At 37.7% G+C, this 19,314-nt stretch overlaps 1 protein-coding gene and 1 pseudogene across 1 annotated transcript in view; one reads left to right on the top strand and one right to left on the bottom strand.

The window, feature by feature from the left end:
- VPS13A (vacuolar protein sorting 13 homolog A) overlaps window positions 1-19,314 on the bottom strand; it is a 173,272-nt gene that overhangs the window by 112,873 nt on the left and 41,085 nt on the right. The window contains exons 16-24 of the mRNA XM_056849248.1: window positions 17,378-17,472; window positions 15,985-16,127; window positions 11,132-11,333; window positions 10,922-11,036; window positions 10,441-10,577; window positions 9,820-9,952; window positions 6,914-7,031; window positions 4,215-4,350; window positions 3,447-3,534 (exon numbers count right to left, since the gene is read on the bottom strand). Coding sequence (XP_056705226.1) covers window positions 3,447-3,534; window positions 4,215-4,350; window positions 6,914-7,031; window positions 9,820-9,952; window positions 10,441-10,577; window positions 10,922-11,036; window positions 11,132-11,333; window positions 15,985-16,127; window positions 17,378-17,472 — 1,167 coding nt within the window. The remainder of the gene's footprint in view (window positions 1-3,446; window positions 3,535-4,214; window positions 4,351-6,913; window positions 7,032-9,819; window positions 9,953-10,440; window positions 10,578-10,921; window positions 11,037-11,131; window positions 11,334-15,984; window positions 16,128-17,377; window positions 17,473-19,314) is intronic.
- On the top strand, window positions 1,250-2,180 carry LOC130476344 (stAR-related lipid transfer protein 7, mitochondrial-like; annotated as a pseudogene).

Below are 19,314 nucleotides of genomic sequence, written 5' to 3'. Positions count from 1 at the left end.
CACTGTTCTTGGGGGAGCAGAAAGGAGACGCGAAGCAAACATTTTTTCATGGGCATCCGAGAAAAAAAACGCACTTCTACTGGAAAGTACGGCTTAGAAGTGGTTTGGTTTGCCGCTGACATAACGTGGCTTTTATACGTCTATCAGGGAAAAGCCGGATCTGCAGTGAATAACCAAAATTTGACTCCGACGCAAATCAGCGTCGAAACAGCAGCAAATCTCCGTGAAAAATTCCCCATAATGACCTCCAAGCACAGCTAGACAGTCTGCTTTATGGCCCACAAAAACTAGCTTTTGACATGCATTAGGCACAAAGCGTGAATCCAAAACTTTGGTTGATAATCTTCACTTAGAGATGAACAGGACAATTTCATCTTTTCCATCTTTCTCTGCTGTTTAATTCTACTGACCATGATTGCAAACAGTCGCTGATGATGCAACTACAAGACCTGATTAGTAGGCACAGGATTACTTCAACAGTTCCATTCATTCATAGTGGTGTGTTTGCAAAATGAGGTGATGAGTTGTTGCTCTGAATCTCCTCTGGACCTTCTTTATGCCACCCCTGCAGTGTTTTGCCCTTTTTGCCTTCCACCATGTTTTTGATTAATGTGCATACAAAACTACTTAAGGAGATAGTATGAAAATGTAGATGAATATGCTGATAATCTCCAACTCTTTCCTTTTACAAGGATTCAATAGTGAAATGGCTGCTAGGGAGCTACAGCAATTGCAACACCCCTTTACAACATGGCCATTTTGCAATAGGAGATGCTAATTAAAAACACATTACACCAGTTCTCTAAACTACTTGAACCTAACATACCTATGACTGCTGCCTTCTGTCTGATGTTGGGCCATTCTTAAATGTACCATCTGTGCTGAACTTGTATATTCCAACTCCAGAAAGCAAAGGAGCACAAAGAAATATTCATAGCTGTTGCTGTCCTTATGCTATGGCAAGTGACACCAAACTGTAGCCCACAACAATAATGTTGAAGAGACACAGACCCACGGGTGAGACAAGGCAGGATTGTTCCACGTGCTCCTATGGAGGCTTTTCTTTAGCATTTCTTTCTGTTACACTGTCTGCATCATCAGCTGTGATGGGAAATTGGGGTTGGTATGAAACAAAAAGTCTTTGATGGTATCAATAGCTGCTTTCCCAATTATAGAAAGGCGATAAGAAACGCCAAAGAAAGAAGAGCCTCCTCTCCATGCTGGCCAATGGCTCTAACATGCCTGGAAGATGGAAGAGCTCTATATAAACATACAGTCCAAGAGGACAGACAGGGGTCATTTCAGTTCCACATGGCACAATTCCAAAGGTTTCACAGCAGTGACAGCAAGCAGATGTCGGTCCTCATTAGGAGAGGATCAAAGATGAACTGAAAAGCTCCACAGAATAGGTGAAATGCATGGAAGAAATTACAAAGCTGTTTTGGGGCAACAAGGGATGAATCAGAAGCAGGAGCAAGGCCTTGAAAGGATGTAGCTTCTGATCCTGAGAAGCAGAGCTGGAAAATGGTAGTGCATAAGAAGCACTTCAAACTGTTGAGGTATTCAAGTAGAGGCACTCATCTGTATCAGTAGCGCGTCTTCAGGACATAACCAGATACAGCTCCCAGGCATTTTTTTAAAGTAAAGTTTGATAGTGATCTAGATAGAAATGGGACTCACTGGTCATCAGACTTGAGATGATTGTCTCCAACTAGGATACTGGATCAGAAGCTGTTCGCTGGGTAACTTGCTTTCTATACCAAACGTACTCACAGGACTGTATGTCCATTCAGCGGTACAACGTGGACTGGGAGAACAATCTGATGGTTCTGGTGTCAGAAGCAGTTGAGAATCCAAGAGTGCCAGAAGATCCTGATTTGTGTCCAATCATATCCCAGATGGTTATCTGCCCTCACAAGACATCTGATGAGGATGGCTTTGACTATCTGCTAGAGTACATCGACAGTCCCCAGACTGTGTTCCCTCATTACTGTGTCAGCTGGATGGTCTCTAGTGAAATGCCAGATTTCCTGGAAAAACTACATATTGAAGCTCTGAAAGCCAAGAAAATGGAAGCCGAATTGAAGGAACATGTCTTCTCCACCGAGCCTACTGAGGGTGGCAGCAATGATGGACAGGCTAGTGTGCCCAATCAGGAATGGAGGAGCAAATGTACCTGAAGTTGTACGGCATATTCAGTATGAGTCTGCTGCTCTTTTTAAAAATTATAGTTTTAAACGTTATTTTAGTTTTCATGGCTTCTGATAAATAATGTATAAAGTAATGTAAGCTGCCTTAGAATGAAAAAATGAAAGAGAAGTTTAAGAAATAAATGACTACATATAACTATTGCACTTACTCTCATTGGAGACTTGCTGCAAACCTAATCCATTCCCAAAGCATCAAGTATTTTACATATAGATTGGCTTTTAGAGACCAGGGTTTGGCAAAGTTGGGAGAAGGGGGGCAGAGTAAAGATACCATAATTTCAGTCCGTAATCTATTAGATTATTTTCTATTATACATTGTCATGGTTTTCTTGTATTTTTAAAGACATAATACTGGAATCTATTATACACCAGGCCTTGACAAATTTTGTTTGGCTGTAGAAGCCAGTGCAAAAATTTATGAGCCAAACTCATTTTTCATCATTCAGGGTTTCATAGTAATGACCATGTTTTATCATGAATGTTACCCCAAAATCTAATCCGAATTCCTTCCCAGTTTCTCATAAATAAATACAAGGGTAACCCTTGCTGTCTTCACGAAACCAAAATGCTAACTTCTAACCCTAGCCTAACTTCTCCCCAGTTTTCAGAATTCCATTATTGCTTTCAAACACTCTAATTAATTGAATATTGGGGCCACTATATCAGGCAACTGTTTAAGAAATGAATCCATCCATCACCACTGAATGGTGTAAAGTTCAGTTTACATACAAACAAGCAATGGCAAGAACTTCATTAACATTTATTTTTATGTCATGCAACAAAACATTCTGATGCAAAATGATAAATGAGTTGGATCCAGCCAGCTTTTTTTTGTCAATCTTGGCCACTTCTTATTACAGCTCCCATTCCACATGGCTTTTATCCATACAGTTCCCATGATCCTGAACATAGCCCTTTTGGTGGTCAAAAAGAATCCCTTCCTCCCTTTTGCACCAGTAAAAAAACTGGTTGGATCCAGCCCTTCATACTTCCACTGATAACTGCTGAGAGACACTAAAATAAAATTATTCTTGAAAATACTAGACACCACAATGGAATTTCTAGGGACCATGGCAACCTAGTACCTGGGATTTGTTGAGCCCTGTCCTGCTCCCTAAAGAAATGACCGGCATAACATCTAAACCAATAAATATATAACCATAACAAATATTGGAAAACAAACTGTTTATTAACTAGCTTCACCACATTAAAGAAAAATAACACGAAAATATTTACCACTTGATCCAGCTACAGAATGAAGTTCAAGAACTGGAAACAAAGTCGTTGACATTTGTGGTGTTGTTAGTAGAGAAGATATTTGTAGCTGAAATGGAAAGAAACATAAACTACTTAATAAATTTGTTTGGCTAATATATTTTTTGCAGACTGCAGCTTCACTGATACAACTAGCTAACTGTATGATGTGCTTGGCATTTTGGATTTCTATGAAGTCAGAGAATCACAAAGAGTTAAAAGTATACAAGGCAGCTTGCCTCACTACTGTTGAGGAAAAGTGAGTGCATACACTACACAGAAAGACCACTCTAAACAGTAACAGAAAAAGGCACATGACATGGTAATCACCCCAAGAATATAACAGAAGATAGGGAATATCTGCTAGTTTCCTGAACGTACAATTCAGAGCTTAGAACAGGAAGAGTAGAAAAATGCATTTGAAAGTAGTAGTACAACATAATCTATATTCTTCTATACTGACACTAAACTGAGGACTCTGGGGTTCTTGCTAATCTCACAATTGCTCTTTTCGGCTTAGGTAGATAGACAATTTGGAAGCCCTGGAACTGTGCCGCTTGCGCATCCAATCCCAGAAAACTGTCCTATCCAAACAGACTCCTTTAGCATTAACATCTTCAAACTGGAGATAGCATAATGCCCACAACAGTCCTCTGATGAAATAGTACAAGAAGCACTATTGCTGATGCAAAAATTAACCATATATATTTAGTGAAGGTTTTTCCCCCTATGAAATCCAATTATACTTGCCTGGGAACTTTGTGGAGGAGAAAAGTCAGAAGGACTTTCTGGTTTGGGAATGCTATCAATTAACTTCAGAATACACTTAAGCTTCTCATCAGAGATGTTGAAATAGAGTAATGGCAGCTCACCAAACATTTTGTATCTATTAAACAAAGACAAATAGTCATTAGTAAAATACAGAAAAACAAATATAGTCATGTAAAAGTGCAAACGGAAAAACTAACATTAATCACTGTGTAAAAATTTAGAAACATACTGAACACTGTATAATCAGCAGCTGGCAAAAACTTGACTTTAAATTCAAGGAAAATTTAGATACACCTATTATGCTACGCCAACAACCATGGGCCTGTCCCAAGTGATTACAGGCCCCACACATTTAGCAGGGCACACACTGGATTTGGTCTATCAAATTACTGGGGAGAGTGATCTGGAGGTGGGAGAGTTAAAGCAGGGTGTGGGAGTGCCCCAGGATTCCATCATCCCCCATGCTATTTAATATCTATATAAAGGCACTGGGGAGAGCTCATCAGGAGGTATGGGATATGATGTTACCAATATGTGGGCGCTACCCAGCTCTACCTTTCTTTTTTACCAAATTCCGATGTTGATTTTCTGAACTGTTGATGTTCTGAACTGGTGCTTGGAGTTGGTAATGGGCTGGATGATGAATAAGTTGAAGCTTAATCCTGACAAGGAAGAGGTTCTCTGGGTTAATAGAAAGGCAGAGGAGGGACCTCAGCTCTCTCCTTTCTTGGATGGGCTTATACTCCCCTTGAAAAGCTAGGTTTGCAGCTTGGGAGTGCTGGTTGACACAGTGGTTACCTTAGAAAAAAACAGGTGGCTGTGATGGTTCAGACTGCTTTTGCTCAACTTTGACTGATGTGTCAGCTGTGCCTGTTCCTGGTTCAGTCAGATCTAGTCATAGTGATCCGTGCCTTAGTTACATCTAGACTGGACTATTGCAATGCGCTCCACTTTGGGCTCTACTACAACGTGCTCTACTTGGGGACTACTGCAAAGCGTTCTACCCTTGAAGAGTGTCCGGAAACTGCAGCTAGCACAGAATGCTATGGCTAGACAGCTGATTGGAGCCAGCTACCAGGAGCATATGACCCCAATAATACAGCAATTAGACTGGCTACCAAACCATTCCCGAGCCCAATACAAGGTCTTGGCTTCTGCCTGGGAATTAAAATCACAGTAAGAAGCCCCCCCCCCCTGCCCCGACTGTCTCACCAATCAAGGAGCTTGTCTGATGGACACATGACAGAGGGCCTTTTTGGTGGCAGCCCCATAATTTTGGAACAACCTCCACAGGGAAGTGTGCCTGGTCCCCTCACTGTTGATTTATTGACAGTCCTGGCTGGTTTTTAAATTGTGGGTTTTTATTATTATTTTTATTGTGTTTTTTGTAATTCTTTTATTTTTATTGTAAGCTGCCTTGAGTTCCACAGGGGAGAAAGGAAGCTAATAAATGTTTTAAATAAACAAATACAGTAAAATAAATTTGTTGTTCTCTGATTAAGTAAATTAAAGTTCAAATTTCCCAAACTGACTTGATTTATGAGTGTTCTTGCTAAACAATTTTACAAAAGAAAATAGGAAGCCTCTATCTGTGAAGAAAGCTGAGGAAGAAAATTGGCTCACTTGAAATGTGATGCTGGAGGAGTTTTATAGACACCATGGACCAGCAAAAAGACAAATAAGTGGGTTCTAGATCAAACCAAGCCTGAATTCTCCCTGGAAGTTAAACTGACTAAACTGAGGCTATTGTATTTTGGTTGAATCATGAGAAAACTCAAAGACAAGGCTATAAAAAGCTTAAGACAGCAGGAAAAGAGGAAGACCCAACATGAGATGGACTGACTCAGTAAAGGAAGCTGCGGCCCTCAGTTTGTACTACCTGAGCAAGGCTGTTAACTATAGGACATTTGGGATGTCATTAATTCATAGGGTTATCATAAGTAGGAAGCAACTTGATGGCACATAATACACACACACACACCAGTACAGCACCAACTTGGTTCAGAGGGAAAGCGAAACTCATTTTGCTTCCTATAGCAAATTTTAAAAATATGAACATAAAAATATTTTATTTATATTAGCGAACAAAATGCTGCATGCATTGTTTAAAGAAAGAACAAAATATGTAAAGAACTGCTACACTCCTGTTTATTTTTGCTGCAACAGTCCAAACATAGTTCGCCTTCTGCCACTAGTAACCCAGATGGTATTATGGCTGTTCTACTGTCAGTGCAATCATGTAGGCAAAACAGTTCAAAGAATTCAACCTTAGAAAAACTGTTATCAATTCACCAAACATTACTGGAGGCACAGATATTAGAAAAAGCATGGTTCATTCAGATCCTAAATGGAGTGCTCTTAAAGAACATGTATTGTAGGAATGGTTGTACATGAGTCTCCTCGTCGTCTCCTTCCTAGACAGGGAAGTAAGGTTGTTCCTTTTGATTCTTGTCCTGTTGGACTTTTACAGGTGGCATAAAATTTGAGCCTGTGTGCATTTGATTTTATGTGTATACCTTCTATTTAACTACTATGCTAATGGGCGGATAAACAACAGTCTCAGGCACACCAGATGGGCAGAGAAGGAAACTGCAATCTTTTCCCTCCATCATAGGTCGGGTGAAGACAGTCTGACACAGCAATTTAAGAATACACATAAACAGTATAAGAATTCATACTTAGGCATCCTTGCATCTGTTACAACCATTGCTCTGCTCAGTTCCATTTTCACATCCAGAGGCTGCAAGATATGTTGAGATGAAGATCGCAAATTACGGGCCTCCTCCCAGTTTTCATCTAAAGACAAGAAAGATATTACAAGAAACTCTGATGTAACAGTGCAACACAGACTTATTTATCCAAACCATACATATCTGAGATTTTCTCAGTGGTGGAAATTCGCACCCAACTTATGGTGACCCCACTGAGTTTTCAAGGCAAAAGACGTTCAGAGGTGGTTTGCCATTGCCTGCCTCTGTGTAGCAACCCTGGACTTCCTTGGTGGTCTTCCATCCAAACACTAACCAGGGCTCACCCTGCTTATCTAGCTAGATCTGACAAGCTCCAGCTAGCCTGGACCATCCAGGTTATGGCAGGTTTTTCTTAAGAGCTGGTAACTGTTAAAGTCCTTGCTTCTTTTAAAAGATGAAGGCTCACTTCACAGATACTGGTGTCACAGTACAAATGGGGATCCAAATTGCATGGGTGCATCTAGGTATTTCCATGAAGCAGCACACACATTGATTTTAGATATACAATTGTAGCACTTCAAGGCAACTATGCCACTAACAGTAATTACAATGCTGTCCACACTTCAGAAGATAGGGTTAAAAAGGCTTTTGCATGCAGGGCCCAAGCATCATAATCTCTGGGCTTGGCAGAAACTTATAACACACCCCTCCCCATTCCATCTATACAACTTCAGGCATTATAAAAGAAAACGTTTAATTTTTGAAATGATGTAAAACAACTGTATTACATTGTACACTTTATTGGGTAATCTCCACCACCCGCTATCCCAGTCTCCTCAGCTTGGCCCTTGGTTGCCTATGTGCCTCAGCTCACACAGAGTGAGTCAGAGGATAGTGCCTATGGTGTTATCTTTCAAATCTTTCTTCAAAAGGTGATACCCTATTAGAAGTTAGTTGCTGTCCTGGAATGGAGTACAAAGTCATCTAGTGAAAGCATCTTCTTTTTCAGCATGTAACAGCCCACAAGGCTCTCACTTGTCCAACAGGCTCTTCTCTTGCATATATGCTTCAGTATCTGTTTTTTGTTACTTTTTTTAAAAAGCTTGGTAACTACATGGCACCAAGTTGAAGGGGTTGGAGGAGACAATACAAAACTCCACTCAGCCTCTGACATGCACTCATTTTACTGAACCAGATTTATTTTTTAAAATATTTTTAAATATTTTATTATTTTTATAAGAAAAAAATTATACAAATCATAAAAAAGAAAACATAAAAAAACCATAAAAAATACAGAAATACAAAAGGAGCACTTATACAACCGTCAAAATTACACCATATAATGTAAAATACACAGTGCTCTAATACCCACCACCCACCTTAACAGTGTGTCCCACCACCAATAGACTTCCGGAGAAGTGTTTTGACAGTATTTAAAATTACCTTATACTATTATTATTATAAAAAACATTACATTTTATCTATAATTCATTAACTATACTTGTAAAATTCATTTTCGTCAGTTTATCCCAAAATGCGACGGCCTTTAACCATGTTTTTTTAAACTCTTCCATATCTTTACTGTGTAAAGAATCTGTAAGTTTGGCCATCCGCACATACATCCACAATTTCTCTATCCAGTCCTTAATTGAAGGTTTATTTACTTGCTTCCAGTTTTTTGCTATTATAATTCTTGCTGCCGCAAAGCTGTATTGACATATATCTCTACCCCATCTATCTATCTTGTCTTTAGGGATTCCCAATAGACAAAAAGCAGGATCTTTTTTTTACTTTTATATTAATCAAATTATTAGTTTCCTTTAATATAAGTCTCCAAAATCTCTTAATTTTTTTACAAAACCACCATACATGCATAAATGTGCCTTTTTCGGTTCCACATTTCCAACATAAACCCATATCGTCTTTCTTCATTTTACTTAGCAGTACCGGGGTTATGTACCATCTATAAAACATCTTATATAAGTTTTCTCTTATTTCATTAGTAATTGTAACTTTGTATTCCCTCTTCCACAAGTTTTTCCATATTTCCAAATCAATATTATAACTCCTTCATCCATTTCACCATCACTGGTTTTATCCTTTCTTGTTCTAAATTCACTTCAATTAATAACTTATAAATTCTTCCTATCAGTCCTTTATTTCCCTTAGTTAATATAATTTCTAGTTTAGATTTATTTTGATTAAATCCCCTCAAATTATCTTTATTAAATATATCCCTTAATTTATAATACATAAACCAGTCATTAATTTTTAGATCTTCTCTACTCTTCAACATCCAGACCCCTTCTTTACATTCCGTGATTTCTCTATAAATATAGATATCCAGATTTAGTTGTACACCTCTCTTCATAAAAGCTTCTACAGGGTTAATCCAGCCAGGGGTTTTACATTCCAAAAATTTCAGTTATTAAAATGATGGTATTGCCTAAGATGCTTTTTTTATTTCAAAACCTACCAATTTTGAAAGGAGCACAGATATTTAAAAGTTGGAAGAAAGATATTTTAAATTTTTTATGGGGTACGGAAAGACATAGAATAGCATATAATAACTTAGTTGAACTAAAAGAAACAGGAGGTCTGGGATTACCAGATTTGAAAATGTATTATCAAGCAACTTGCTTCACCTGGATAAAAAACTGGATTCTATTAGAGAATCCTAAAATATTAGAATTAGAGGGGTTTAATTTACGCTTTGGGTGGCAAGCATATTTATGGTATGAAAAAAAGAAATTAAACAAAGAATTTAATTCCCATATTATTAGAGATGGTCTACTTCAAACTTGGAAGAAATATAAAGGATTTCTGAACCAGATTTATGACAATTTCTGTTAGCCACTACACTTAAAAAAAACCCAGTATTTATGAATACTTACTATGTTTGCTATAAAGAAGCTGTATACTGCTGAGCTGGATGTCAAATTTATCATATGCTCTTGCCATAATTTCTTCAAGATTGCTTGCTTTGATTTTGACATCTAACAAGTTAGACCGACTTTTACTAGTCATCTTAAGAAAAAAAAAGTTAGTCTTCAAAAGTTGAATTTTAAAAAAAATACATGATCAAGTATCCACAATAAAATGTTTTTGGAAAAAGTCTTCCCCAAAATATATTGCTCTAGTATCCTATATTCTATTATCAGCATAGGATAGTTCAAAGGAATGTTTTGAGGAACAATAAACTATAAATAATGTGATTCTTCCTAGCTCTGTTATTGTTCTACATACTCTCTACTACCAATAACCATAGGGTTAAATAATTCTTTCTTCCATATCTTTCTTTCCATTATTCCAAATCCTTTTTTCCATTCTTTAAAACTTTTCATCATGTAAGCAAATGTTTAGAAACAGAAGAATGTAACCTTTGGCAGAATGGAATTAAAACCAAATTACTGAAACTAAATGAGAAAGAAAAATCTGTTCTTTAAAATGAATATTGTAAGCAAAAGCAAAAAGTAAGAAATATGAGATAATATATTGGTATTTGAAAGTTTTACCTTCAGGTGACCAAGATCCAAGAGTAATTTATCAGACATTGGTTCATAGAATCCATTTTTGGGAATGATGACATAGGAAGCCATAAGGTTTATTTTTAAATCTAGAACCTTCTGTGTTTCTATAATGTACACCAAGCCTAGAAAAATGTCAGAATAAAAAAAATGCATTGAAAGACCATAAGAAAAACACAACAAAGAATTGTGCTTAAATTGAATTTTGAGTGAAAAAAATTCAGCACAGTAAAGACCTTGTATACAGTTCAAGATTGTTTAATCCCATTCAAATGGGATGGCCAACATGCAGAATATTCTTTTTGGCCACTTAACACATGTCACTTTTCCAAGCCAAGATACTGTTTTTGTACACAAAACTACGAATGCCACGATCTACAAACTTAACACAAGTATTTGTTGTACCATAAAAACACTGTCTTAACTCATATTTTTTCAGAATGTAATTTACAAAGTGTTTGACATTTACCTGTTGCTGTCTTCTCACGAAATTCTTCCAATTTCATCAAAGTTGCTGACGTTAGTTGCTCTAAATGAACATTACTAGGGGGTTGGAAAAAATCCACTAAGCTGTTTACAGTCATCTGAAAAGAGTATAAAAGCACAGGCATATACATAATCAATGTAGCATTGCACATGCACTTATACAAACACTCCAATACAATAGGTTTCTACTTACAGCATCATATATTATTTCCAAAGGCTGTGATTCTACTCTTATCTTCTGATTTGCATTCTCATCTAAAGGATTGGTCTCAAACATTACGGTGAAGAGTGAAGTATTGTTTTCTGAATGGACTGTTCGAGAAGACAGTAAACAGGGTATTACTGTTCCTTGAGCCATTCCTTGTACTTCAAATGCACTTACACTTGATTCAAATCTGTATAGAGTATAAAAGTATAAAAACCTAAGTGCATGATTTTACAACAAAAATACCCATTCCCAATTTTACTCTTTATGCCCATGATTTAGTGAGTAGCTACTAGTATTTAAAGCAAAAAAGACATCTGACTTTTGTACTATTAATTACAGTTCCCAATATAAAAGCATACATGGCAAATCTCATAACATTTGGAATAATCCGCTATTTGTAATTTCATCTTCTATTTTGCAATGTACATACTATTAGTTCCTTGCATAGAAGGCTAACTAAGGGAAGAGGCAAAATCAAAAGAGCTGAAAAAAGTGTAGGAAAATAAAGCATACTGTAAGAACCTAAAGCCAAAAATCTGGCTGGCTAGTTGTAGCAAGCAAAATCTGGTACCCCACTAGCTTTGTGGCCTCGTGGGCCCTTTGGCTCGTCTGCCTACAGTATTTCACACTCCAAAAGCTTATTTATCTCTCTCTTCCTGCCAATAGTATATAAATCCTAAGTCCTAAATTGGAGAATTGGCTTACCAGTGAATTTTCCTTTTTACGTGTTTGCTAAATAGGACTCCAGACATTGGATGACTGACTCTATCCACCAGGTCTTTATAAAACTATTTAGCCAGAGAGCCTGATAAATGACTCCTCTCAGTTCCTACCCAGAGCTTGTTACTACTGACATAGCAATAACGCACCATAGGCAAAGACCGATTCCTAACTAACAGGAAAACCATAAGAAGCTCTCAAGGCAGTTATTTCATTCAGAGAAAAGCAAGGCATCAGTAAAGCAGAGTCAGTGAAGGGACTGGACCACTGAACAAGCAGGAGACAAACTCACAGGTAAACAATATCACCACTCCTACATACTTGATATCACCCCAGTGGTCCAGATGCTGTGAATAATGAAGCAATACCCTAAATGTCCATGAAAGAGTTCAACTCAAGGTTCTGATATATACTACTATAGGCTGACTGAACTGAAAAAAACAAATATTGATCCTGTAGTGTTTCACTGAGGTGTGGAGGGAAAACTAGAAAGATGTGCTTTCTTCTGTTGTGGCTCTTGACTGAATTACACAAGCAGCAATAGCTCCCTCTAAGGAACAGCTGTCAGAAAACCTGGAATAATACAACTCTATCAGATGTTCAGAGAATTTGTTACCCCATAAGCAGCCTTGGTGTTGGAGACACGTTTTTAAAACATACACATATATGATCCTCTATGATGTCAGATGAGTGAGATAGTGGAAATATGAGGCTATAGTCAATCAAAAAACTGACTCACAGGAAGTACCCAGGTTCCCCTGAGAGTTCAAATGCTCCCCTGATTAATTTTTGAGGCTTGCAGAACAATAGTCAGCCTTGTAGGATAATCCAGAAATCTGCCTTACAGATTCTCTGGAAAACTAATCATACACAGGAGATACAGCCATCAGCCATTGAATGACCTTTGTCAACAGACATTAATCAGCTTTGCCACCCAAGTAATTCAATCATCCCACCCAGATGTGCCCCACCTCCCCATTACATAATCTGGTACCCATCAAAAGGCCTTGAAATTCCCAGTTGGACCTGGTACTTTATAAACTTCCAAACTGGGATTTCTTCTGGCTATATTCCCGAAGGACTTAAGTTGACCAGAGCGGGCAAAACTACTAGCTCTGATTACTTGGGACTTTTCCTTCAGTGGAACTCCGTTCCACTGAAACAATTAAGTTCCACTGAAACTCTGTTCCACTGAAACAATTAAGTAAACTATTTGCTACAAAAATACTGCAGATAAATAACGGTAAGACTTTGGAAACAATGGTCCAAAAGTAACATTACACTTTGTCAATCTGTCCAATATAAGTCTAAGGGTTAATTGAAAAAGTTCTCTTGAAGACTGCAAATGCTTACATATTCCATTGTTTACTTGATGTAAAACATTCCAATTCAAAATGAAGATACAATATCCACAATCTCTATTCAGGGCAAGTAATGAGTGTACCTTGGTAAGCGATAAAACTGAGTTGTGTTGAACTTGCTCATTTCATGTAAATGCTTCACAATACAAAAAGGAGATATAATATCCACAAGTGAAGAACATGGTTTAAAAAATCCTGGCAGCTCCATTGCCTTACTCTCCCTAACACAGACGAGTCAGAAAATTGAAGGCAAATCCCGTGGTCACTATGGGGAGATTTTATAGTTTTAATATAACTGGGCCTCTCTTATCAAAGTGAACAGCACTACCATCAGCTATGCTTGACTGGGATCTATAAACCTGTCTAGCAATGCAATCCTCAGCAGAATTACACTGCCAAAAAAACAAATCAGTGGGTTATAGATCAAATCAAGCTTGAACTGACCCTAGAAGCTAAAATGACTAAACTGAAGCTATTGTATTTTGGTCACATTATGAGAAGACAAGAGTCACTGGAAAAGACAGTCATGCTAGGAAAGGTTGAGGGCAGCAGGAAAAGAGGAAGACCCAACAAGAGGTGGATTGACTCTATAAAGGAAGCCACAGCCCTCAATTTGCAAGATCTGAGCAAGGCTGTCAAACATAGGACATTTTGGTGGACTTTGATTCATAGGGTGACCATGAGTCAGAAGTGACTTGACGGCACTTAACACACACACAAACCCATTGACTTTAAAGGACTTAGAAAGCTGTAACTTTGTTGAGGACTCCACTGTAGTTAATAATTTTGTCATATTTCTCTGTGCTCAAAGCAATTTACAAATAATTAAAACCACAGAATAAAACAGTAAAAACAATGCAGAAGCCATATGCATAATACATCATAATTAACAAGATTAAAGAACCATAGAAATATCTGTTATAACCAACCAATTTTTTAATAGTCACATTAGCCAAAAAAGCCAAAAACATCTCTTCTGAAAAGCCAAAAGGAAAGAGGCTTTCCACAACTTCCCTCGGGACAGGATTCCAGAGAGCAGGCACCACAACAGAGGAGATCTATATTCTCACTGCTATCAATCTTACCCAGTGGGGAAATGGTACTGTCAGCAAAAAGCTTGCTGACACAATTTAGCTTGCACATGAGCATATATTGGGAGAAATAGTCCTTCAGGTACATTCTAGGCCAAGAAAAGTTTTAAAAATTAATGTCAGTACCTTGAATCAAGCCCATAAAAACTAGCACAAAATAGTTTGTATATGCCCAAGTTGAGCTGCCCAATCCAAAGGGTAGAAATACTTTTTGACAGCTGAATTTTCAGAGTTGCCCTCATTTACAACGCAATGAAACAATAAGATTTTTCTAGGCCTCTTAGAAATATCAAACAATTGCTGCTGGTGTGTTCTTCTCCAAAGCAAGAAAAACAAGAAGCATGAGGTTGGATACAGCCAGCTTTTTTACTCAATGTCACTGTTTTGCCCTCATTTCTAGTCTCTATCTCACCCTTCTGCCCCGTTACTACAGTCTCCGTAGCTTTCGTACATGTAGATCCCATGATCTCCAGTGAAAGAGAACCTCTCCATTTTTTTCGCCAGCAAAATAGTTCATTGGATCCAACCCATGGTGTTCATCAATGATACTCCAATTCTGCTACACACATAGCACTTAGCCTGTACACGCAGTTGTATTAGGCTAGAGTCCCTAAAACACAATCTAGTTGTGCAGGATTAAGATTATCACATGTACAATCAGCAAAAAAAAAAATTAAGCCTTCAATCTGAAGTTTTCATTGTTGCTCTGGTGGTAGGGAAGTCAATGATTTATCATGAAGAGCTTACAGAAGTTAAAAGTAGTAATGGTGATGAAGGTCTTGAACTGTGAGGAGAATGTGTGGGGAAGATCTGGACTCTGTTTTTGTGAACTGCAAACCTCTGTTCACAAAAATTCAAGTCTTTTTTCTGAGCCCTTAAATGGCACATTCACACAAATAAATGTAAGGATGACCTGAGAGGAACTGCCCATCAATTAAGTCAGGGGTCCCCAACTTTATGGAGCCTGGGCACCTTTGGAATTCTGACAGAGGGTGGCGGGCACAACCACAAAATGGCTGCAGCAAGAGGAGGAGCCTACCACAAAATGTCAGGGAGTGAGATCATGCATAACTATAGTAGTTTTCAACATTTCAGGCAGAAGCTCTGTCTAAAATGATGCCTTTTAAAATAGAGCATATTGTTTAAAATACATTCTTGCATACACCATACTTACTTTCAATTACATTGTGAAGATCCTTGTGCTGTACTAGCAGCTGCTACAGCAGCAACTTTAAAAAAAATCTGTACAGCACATCAGCTCTCCAATGGCCAACCAGAAACCCTTCTGGGCAGAAACCCCACCTAGCCCACTACTTTGTAAAACACTTAGCAGGCACCAGAAAAGAGGTCAGCAGGCACCATGGCACCCATAGGCAGCAGGATGAGGACCCCTGACTTAACTGAACAGATGATAGGAAGGACTCCTCCACTCCTGTCTTCAGAAAGCTCATGCTCCAGGGCAGAAGACTGACTTCAGGAACCTTCCAATTGCCCTACAGATCATTCTTATAGAAGAATGACTGCAAACAGCTATGGCACAGACATGCCCATGGGTGCAAATGGATGTAATAAGTTCCAAGTACTAAGCAGCCTACAACTCACTACAAAATTAAAAAGATCCAAATTTTAAGAAATAAGCATTAGATTCAACCTTATCGCTTATTACCTTATTGCTTCAGCACCAGGTCGCTGGGTTACTGTTGTACGTAAATCAATTAATGCAAGTTTTATCAGCTCAGGCTTGTCCATGTTTTCTCTTATTGACACCTTCATGCTTAACAGCTTTACATATAGCTTCATGGCTTCATACTGCATAAATTGAAAACATCAAAAATGCTCAAATTGTTTTTGTAAATATACAGTTGAATAATCACAACTTTTATAATGTGAAGTTCAGAATAAATAGCAATATTTATCTGATTAAACGTAAAATATTCCATACTGTTATTTGATTGATAATACGTCTTATAACACATTAAGAAAGCAATCCTAAGCAGGTCTTCTCAGAATGCTGCTCATGTACATTCATTGGGACTTACTCCCAGGAAAGTGTTATTAGGATTCCACTGTCAAATTTTCAACAAACAGAATTCAAAAATACACTTGGTCATTCATACATATACACAGAAAAGGAAGAAGGGGACAGAACTGATGGAGCAAGGTTGAAGAAGAAGAATAAAGAACCCTTACCTAATACTGATGGCCAGTCCATCATCATCGTTTCTGCACTTGCAATTTAAGATTAAAGTGCAAAACTGTTTTTTTTTTATAAAAAACACAACAACCCTACAACCAGCTCTGCCCCCACAAGTATTCACTGCATTGGAAGAATCAGATAAGAACTGACAGAAAGACTCAAGATGCACCTGACCTTTCTAACATGATCAAGAATTGCACCTTTTTTATCTTCACAAACTCTTACAAACTCAGTTTAAATTGTGATTGTAATATCAGTACACATCCAAACTATGAAAAATTCTCTCTAATCCCCTCTGGGGTGGTGCTTCTTCTGCTATGGTTGAAAATTACAGCACCTTGGTAGGCAATTTATAATTACTAGCCTGCGTGCTCATGCTGACCCATTAACTCTTCGTTGGTTTGTAAATCAAGTACCACTCTGTTATTGGATACTATTGCAATGAAACCCAGAAGCATAATTCCTTTACTCTAATGCTTTGTTAAGGCAATGCTGCAGCTCCCATTATCTCCCTCTCCTGCATCTATTGTACTGGGAGAAAAACTCATTGCCAGGTTTGCTCATGCGAAAAACCAGCAATATTTTTTCAAGCAATATTTTGAACAATGCATGAAGCACGGGATGAGCATGACTTCTAGTCTGTTCAGAACTATATAAAGAATGTTTGGAGTACTTCTGTGTGTGCACATGACTGATTATTATCCCCTGAGGGGGAGACATACCCTCATGTGCCATATTCAAGTCTGAATTATTATTCAAGTCCGAATGGTTGAGAATCACTCCACCTCCCATTGTATGGCATCAGTACACTGAATACAATCAAATATCTACAAACCAATATTATAAACCAAATCACACTCACCGTTTTGGGTAATGTAGGATCAGCAGCTGTTTCACTATAACCAATTGCTGCATAAAGTTTATCCTTCTCCTGTGAAGTCATCAGCTGTTCAAGACCTACCATATTAGTCATGCATTCAATTAAAAACAAAATTTTGGCTGTCATATTACCACTCCTCAAACAAACCACACAAACTACACAATTATACATATCCAATTATTTATAAAGATAACTTTCTAAAGGCAGTTTGCTGCTACATAAAACCTATATAGACACTGGGTTGGATCCAGACTAAACTTATCATGCAGTATGCCATGCAGAATCTCTTTAGAGAGCTCACTACTGACACACTACTTCAGAATGGAAAATTGCTGAATTAAAGTACTTTTAAAACTCTAGCTGGAGCTGTAAGGGTCTTTGTTTATAGCCATTTTTGCCAATAAAATATATCCTAAAACAACACTTTTGGAAGTTTCATTGATTTAAAATTTTTAATATACCTGTGCACTCTCTGTTGAAATTTTGCTGTGTAATTTTAAAGTGGCCGGGGGGAGGTGGGGGCTAAAACTTCCCATTTTACTCAATGGAGAAAGAAGTGGAGGCACACAAGTCTCTAAGAGAAAGTGTAAGCAAAATCAGGGAGGGAGAGCTGGCAGCTGTATCCAGTAGTCACAATTTTACATCTATAACACTGAGATGATTCGTCCTATCAATATGAAATCTTTCCTTTAAAAGTCTTTGTTGTAAATAAGCATTAGATGTTATATTGTAGAATGTCTACCTGTTTATATGGTACAGAAGTTCACGCAAGAGCTTTTACTTACAAGTTCCACATTTTTGGTGCATCTGTAAATTTTTAAGCTAAACTATTCTCTTAAACCTAAAACATCTGATTAACATGATGAATGCCTAAGCTATCTGATTTATTTAAATGTTTCTCTAGTTGTACAGACACTGACATTGGGAAATTATTACAAAAACATATTTGATTGTAAACTCCTTTGGGCATAAACTTGCCTGTGGTACTTAAATTCCTCTGTAAAACGCTATACGCACACTTGATGCATATATAATCTCAGGGTTGTCCATTTTATCCCTGCTTTCTGTAACGGTTCTCACAATACTGTGATCAGAATAATGTGGGTTATTCTAAAGAAAAATTACTGTGGCTTAATACCTAAAGAATTCTGTGCTATTATGAGAGCTGAATTAGAACCTTCAAGTTCCTTCCAGCCCTCAGGTTATATCAAAAATGGTTATGCACATGGTGCAGACTGAATTTTTGATGGTCAGAGGTATATGTTATGTTAATTTATGTAATTCCTTAAGCCATCAAAAAGAAAAAAAACAGTATTTTTCAGGATCTTCCTTTGCTTTGGAAAAGTGACCATTCATTATCAAAGTACATGCTTTTAACACAAAAGGTTCCAGAGTGAATACCTGGCATTTCCACCTGAAGCATCTCAGGTGGCAGAAATGGGAAAGATTTCCTCCTGACACTTTACAGAATTATTATCACTCAGGTTAGTAGACTGGGTAGACCGAAGTTTTGACTTGTTATAAATCAGCTTCTCATGTTCCTAGCTTCCTTGTTATGTTCATGCCACTTCAGTATGGTAACACTGACCCGCACTCACTGAACTCTTGAGAAAATATTTTTCTGGATGCTCATACATTGTTATTTTTGTGAATACATACATAAAGTCCCCCCCCACACTTTTACAGTAACTGTATTGGAAAAAACTGCTTCCAATTAGGCAGCTGTATGTAATCAAGAGTGCAATATAAAGTATGACTGATATTACAAAAACTAAGATTGAACAAAACTTACTACTGACTTTCTGTATCTATGAAAATGGTCTATTTTATATGTGCTTGTTTCTCTGTATTGCATAAGGAACAGATGAATTCCCTGAATCTGGTCAGTCACATAATAGAGAAAATGAAATCAAATGCCC

The sequence above is a fragment of the Euleptes europaea genome, chromosome 4, assembly GCF_029931775.1.
Source record: "Euleptes europaea isolate rEulEur1 chromosome 4, rEulEur1.hap1, whole genome shotgun sequence".
In the NCBI taxonomy this organism is placed as follows: Eukaryota; Metazoa; Chordata; class Lepidosauria; order Squamata; family Sphaerodactylidae; genus Euleptes; species Euleptes europaea.
This window is presented reverse-complemented; position numbering and strand designations above follow the sequence as displayed.